The sequence below is a fragment of the Lynx canadensis genome, chromosome E1 (genome assembly GCF_007474595.2).
Source record: "Lynx canadensis isolate LIC74 chromosome E1, mLynCan4.pri.v2, whole genome shotgun sequence".
NCBI classification, from domain to species: domain Eukaryota; kingdom Metazoa; phylum Chordata; class Mammalia; order Carnivora; family Felidae; genus Lynx; species Lynx canadensis.
In genome coordinates, this window is record NC_044316.2 from 15,890,599 (window position 1) to 15,896,135 (window position 5,537).

General features: G+C 52.9%; 1 protein-coding gene across 1 annotated transcript; it reads left to right on the forward strand.

The window, feature by feature from the left end:
* The first annotated feature begins 221 nt into the window (after positions 1 to 221).
* On the forward strand, positions 222 to 878 carry BHLHA9 (basic helix-loop-helix family member a9). Its single transcript, XM_030295117.1, has one exon. It carries the CDS (start codon positions 222 to 224, stop codon positions 876 to 878), a length of 657 nt encoding a protein of 218 aa, XP_030150977.1.
* The last annotated feature ends 4,659 nt before the right edge of the window (positions 879 to 5,537 follow it).

Consider the following 5,537-nt stretch of genomic DNA (forward strand, 5'->3'; position numbering starts at 1 on the left):
CCTTCCTCCCGGTTCCTCCCTCGCCAACCTACCTGGAGGCAGGTAATAAAGCAGGAGGAGGGAGATGAATGGATGAGGAGGGTGGAGAGCCACGTGGTGCCATAAAGCCCAGCTAGAGAAGGCCTGTCCGGGAGTGTCCAGCCTGCAGGAGTCAACGCTCAGAAGGTGAGGACTGTCAGCCCCGCGAGCCGGAGCCAGGGCAGCAAGGCCCGGGGAAGGCCATGCACCGAGGCGGGCCGGGACCAGGCCTCAGAGGCCTGAAGGGGGCCGAGGGCCCCGCCGAGGACTTGGGGGGCTCTTGCCTGGAGGCCGGGAGGGATTTTGGGGTGCTGAAGGAGAATGGCGAGGCCGAGGAGGCAGCGAGCGGCAGGAAACGCGCCCGGCCGGTGCGCTCCAAGGCACGGCGCATGGCGGCCAACGTGCGGGAGCGCAAGCGCATCCTGGACTACAACGAGGCCTTCAACGCGCTGCGCAGGGCGCTGCGGCACGACCTGGGCGGCAAGAGGCTCTCCAAGATCGCCACGCTGCGCAGGGCCATCCACCGCATCGCGGCGCTCTCCCTAGTCCTGCGCGCCAGCCCCGCGCCCCGCTGGCACTGCGGGCACCTGGAGTGCCACGGCCAGGCCGCGCGTGCCGGGGGCGGCGGGGACGCGGGCTCCAGCCCGCCGCCGCCCGCCCCGCCGCCCGCCGGCCCCTTCGCGCCGCGCTGCGCCTCGTGTTCCCCGCACACGCACCCGGGACGGCCCAGGGCGGTGGCCGAGGCTCAGGGCGCGGCCCAGGCGTCCGCGGGAAGCTGGCGCCGCGGTCCCGGGGCTCCCTTGGCCTGGCCGCGGGGCCACCCGCGAGCGGGCCCCGGGTTGGGCTTCCAGCACTCCTGACTGGCTCCAGAGAGACCCAGTGGGCCTGGAGGGAGGCCGGCCAGGGAGGAGCCAACGGCAGGATGACTACTAAAGGGAAGACTGCAAAAAACCGCCCTGGACCGAGAAAAACTGAATGGTTGAGGCCAGAGAGAGAGAGAGAGGAGGCAGCCTTGCCAGTAGGAAGGAACTGAGCCCAAGGCTGCGCTCCCCAGCATCTCCCTCCTCAGCCTGAAGCCCAACCAGGGATGACAGCTCCCGGAAAGGAGCAGGATCCTGCTGGGTTCTTTCTTATGTTTGGACTTGATGAGCTCTTCTCAGAAAGTGATCTTTGCGTTCCTGTGCCTCTGAGTCCTATCTCTTCTTGCTGCTTTTTAGGAGAAAGAGGGCTTTTGGACGGGGGGGAGGGGGGGCTTGTAGGTGGGAGTGTGGGTGACACCTGGTGTGGTCTGATGACAGTGTGGGGTCCATGTCCCCAGCCTGTGCTGATACCCCAAGTCTGTGATCTGAGAGAGGCAACAGAAGGAGCCAAATAAAAAGGAAAAGCTATCATCTCCGTCTGCTATCAGATGTCCACTGGGCCCTGTGGCCCAGGGTGGCAGAAAGGCCTGAGGTCTGGGGGCTCACTGTGGAATGTCGGTCTCCCACGGCCTGATTCCCACAGGTAGGTACCTGATTCATGGCAGGGCCCTAGGTGTGGCTGAGCAGTGTGAGGAGCACTGTGGGAAATGACATTATTTGGGGAGGGGGAGTGGCACCAGGAGACTCAGGATGCAGTCAGCCTCATCTCTGGGACCCGTCACCCTGCAGAGCTGCTGTCTGCAGTGAGCCACCGTGAGGGCTGCAATGGTTGAAGAGTCCGGACCAGTCTCAGGAAAGGAAGCCTAGGGCCGACCAGGGACTGGGGGTGGGTGAGTCCTGCCTGTACCCTGAGTGTGGGTGAATGGAGCTCCCAGGGAAAATTGGTCCAGTGCATAGAGCCAGGGCCTCTATGATGAGAGGCAGACATAGAATCAGGAAAGATTATGAGGAGGAGGTTAAGGGAATTAGGGCCAAATCTGCTGAGAAAGTGGGAGGCACAACCAGCCCTCCCAGAGAAGTCTGGAGAGCTTTTGCATCTAAGACAAGCACTCCCAAGCTAGTGTCTGGCTTCACTCATGCTGACCAGGCTGATGTTGCAGCTGCTGCTGGCTGGGGTGAGAGCCCAGATGTGCCAGAGGAGGGCTGGGGGCTCTCTGGTCTCCTTGGAGAGCTGGACACTTGCCAGCTTGGAGAAGAAGAGTTACACAGCTCGGAATGGGGGCTATCATGGAAGCTGGAGAGACACCCATAGACCCCAGGATAAGTGAAAGGTCCCCAAAACAGTCAAGATGAGGCTCAGTGCCTTAATTAAAGATATACTTGCTTTCTGCAAGTGAGACACTGGCTGGCCCACTTGGCATCCTGCCCTCGGCCCATAGGTATCAGGGTTCCCAATTTCACAGGGCAGGTAGCTGCCGCACAGATCACAGGAAAGCTTTGACTCTGGGCAGAGGAGTCCTGGGGTCCAACCAGGAACAAAATGTGGGAATCTGGCCCCAGACCTGCTCACTGAGCCTTCCATCTCATGGAGAGGCAGTGCCACCGTCTGATAGTGGAAAGGAAAGAGCCAGACAGGCCTGGGATCCAGTCTCTGCTCTGCCACTTACTACATGTGTGACCCATGGCATCACTTGACCTCTCTAAGCCTCTAGTTCCTCACCTCTGACACAGATGATTCTACCTCAGGGTGGCTGTGAGGGTTAACATTTGTTCATAATGTAATTTCTGGCAATTAGAAGGCTTTCATAAATTGTTACTGTTTGTATATTATTATAATCTCAGACCAGTTTGGACAATGCTTCTGCCTAGCTTCAGACCCAGATTTTTATGTCCTGGAAACATGATAAAATGACCAGCAAGTCCTGTTTTCTTAAGTTGCAAGATAGAGAGAGCTCAGAGTTCTGGCCCAGTTTCACGGTCAGTGCAGGAATGGCGAGAGCGCCCCCTGCAGGTGGAGGCGTGAATGTGCAGCAGATGTGTGAAGTCAGAGGGAGGGATGTGAAAGTAGTTCTCAGTCTCTTCACTTTCCAGCTGAGTGAGCTTGGGCAAAATGCTCAAGGGACTTGAGCCTTGGGGTTCCCCTCTGTATAACAGGCTAAAATAAGTACTTACATTGTAGGCTGTTGTGCAGACTAAATGAGATAATGCATTTCAAGCACTTAGCATAGTGCCTGTAAGCACTCACTGAGTGGAAGCTGTTAAGACATATTCTGTTCAGTAGGTTGTTATAAAGACAGAATGCATGGGAGAGTGTTTTATAAACTAAAGTCCACACACATTAGCTATTGTTTTATCAGGGCCATGTGTTTTGTATATTTTCACGCTGATAGGTGTTTGCCTACCATTCAATTTTTTTTTTTAATGCCATAAAAGTTTTCTGATGTGTACACATCACAGGAGTGCTTATCTAGGCGTGTGGACGTCTAAATATTTGTGTGTGCATACATGTATGTATTGACCTAACAGGTACTCCCTGCCTCTCCCTGATGCATTAGAGTCTCCTGGACCAGAATGCCCTTCATTATGGGCCATCTGGGTTTTCTGAAACCCTTGCTTGATTTTTTTAAATGTTTATTTATTTTTGAGAGAGAGAGAGAGACAGGGTGAGCGGGGGAGGGGCAGAGAGAGAGCGAGACACAGAATCCCAAGCAGGCTCCAGGCTCTGAGCTGTCAGCACAGAGCCTGATGTGGGACCTGAACCCAAAAACTGCAAGATCGTGATGTGAGCCAAAGTCGGCTGCTTAACTGACTGAGCCACCCAGGCGCCCCTTGCTTAATTTATTTTTTAAGTTTTATTTATTTACTTTGAGAGAAAGAGAAAGCATTATGTGGGGAGGGGCAGAGAGAGAGGGAGACAGAGAATCCAAAGCAGACTCCCTACTGTCAGCACAGAGTCCGACGTGGAGCTTGAACTCATGAACCGTGAGATCATGACCTGAGCCAAAGCTGGATGCTTAACTGACTGAGCCACCCAGGCGCCCCTGATTTTTAAAAATCTGCTTCCCAAGACTGTATCCATTCTCCAAGATGACTGACTTACTGTGGAGAGGAGCAGCTAAATCTGTGATTATGAAAGGAATGGGCGTTGTCAACCGAGACCAGCTAGGCTTGTCCAAATATAGAGGAAAAATAGTACAATGATAGCTATTAAGTGAATATAGAAGGGAAAGCACTAGAAAGAGAAACCACATATGTAAGACAGAGCTGCTAAAAGTCATGGCTAAAAGATACAAAGGACCAGTATACCTCAAGACAGAAATTATATAAGATTGCTACCAACTGTCCACTCAAATAGTGCTCGAAGGAGAGGGAGTCAGAGAAGAATAACAAGTAGACGCTTACAGTAGTCCACGGCTCATAAAGGGCTCCCATACACGCAGTCTCTTGGCTTCTCTTAGGAAGTCTGGGCCTTCCAACTCCTTTCCTTATACTCGTTGCCTCCATCACAGGAAACAGCACCTTGTCTGTCTAGCAAGGAATGAGACATACCAGCAAAAATAAACAACAGTTAAGACTGATGTTGTCAGGGATGTGGAGAAGAGGTCGTGGGAACAGATTTCTAGTTGTTCTGTGGATCTGTTCCTTTTTTTGGTGGAGAACAAACTGGCAAAATCACAATAAAAACACTCCAAGGAGGGCGCTTGGGTGGCTCAGTCGACTGAGCATCTGACTCCAGCTCAGGTCATTATCTCACTGTGGGTTAGTTTGAGCCCCACATTCAGGCTCTCTGCTGTCAGCTGTGGAGCTCGCTTCCGATCCTCTGTCCTGCTCTCTCTCTCTCCAAAACAAAAATTAAAGAAAAAAACACTCCAAGGGAGTAATTTAAAAAGAAAAACAGATTTGCCAAAAGGCAGTCCCAGAGTCCCACGGTGAAAGATTTGAAACAATAAAAATGCCCAACCATAGGGGCGTGGCTAAGAAACTTTGGTGTTCTAACAGTAAAAATAATCGTGAGTTAGTAGCACAGGTCACAAAATGGTCCATGCCCACTGATTATAACTGTAGACAGACATGCAGGTACATGAACACACCCTGCAAGAATTTGGAAGGATGCAAACAGAGTTAGTATCTATTAGGTTCTTCAGAATTGTTTTTTAAAGGTGAAAGATTTGTCTCCTTAGAGGGCCTTCCAAAGAGGGGTAGGTAGAGAAATGTTTTGAGCCAGGACAGCGAGGACAAAGTGTCCTGAGTGGATTCCTTTGGAGGGACCTCACCTCACTGGATGTGAAACCCAGGTGCTTGCTGATGAGAACAGGACTACATCATGTTTTTCTTACAGCGTGTGTGTGTGTGTGTGTGTGTGTGTGTGTGCGTGCATGTGCACATGCTCACACAGATACCAGAAGGCTGCAGCTGTCCCTGGTGCAGGGTGCAGGGTGAGCTGAGCTCAGGAAGCCCTCAGTGAGAAGAGGGATTTGCTTAATTATTCCTGTCCTGACAGCCCCATAGGGTTTCCTGACACCCAGTCATAGACCAAGGGTAGAAAGGGCCATGGGGCACAGATCTGAGAGGGCTCTTTTACCTCTACCTTGGATTAAGGTCTGACTTACCCATCCTTCTGAAGTTGGCTTCCTTCCCCCACCCCAGCTTGCAGGTCCA

Coding starts and splice junctions, on each gene's coding strand:
- BHLHA9 (XM_030295117.1), top strand. CDS start 222: ATGCACCGAGGCGGGCCGGGACCAGGCCTCAGAGGCCTGAAGGGGGCC.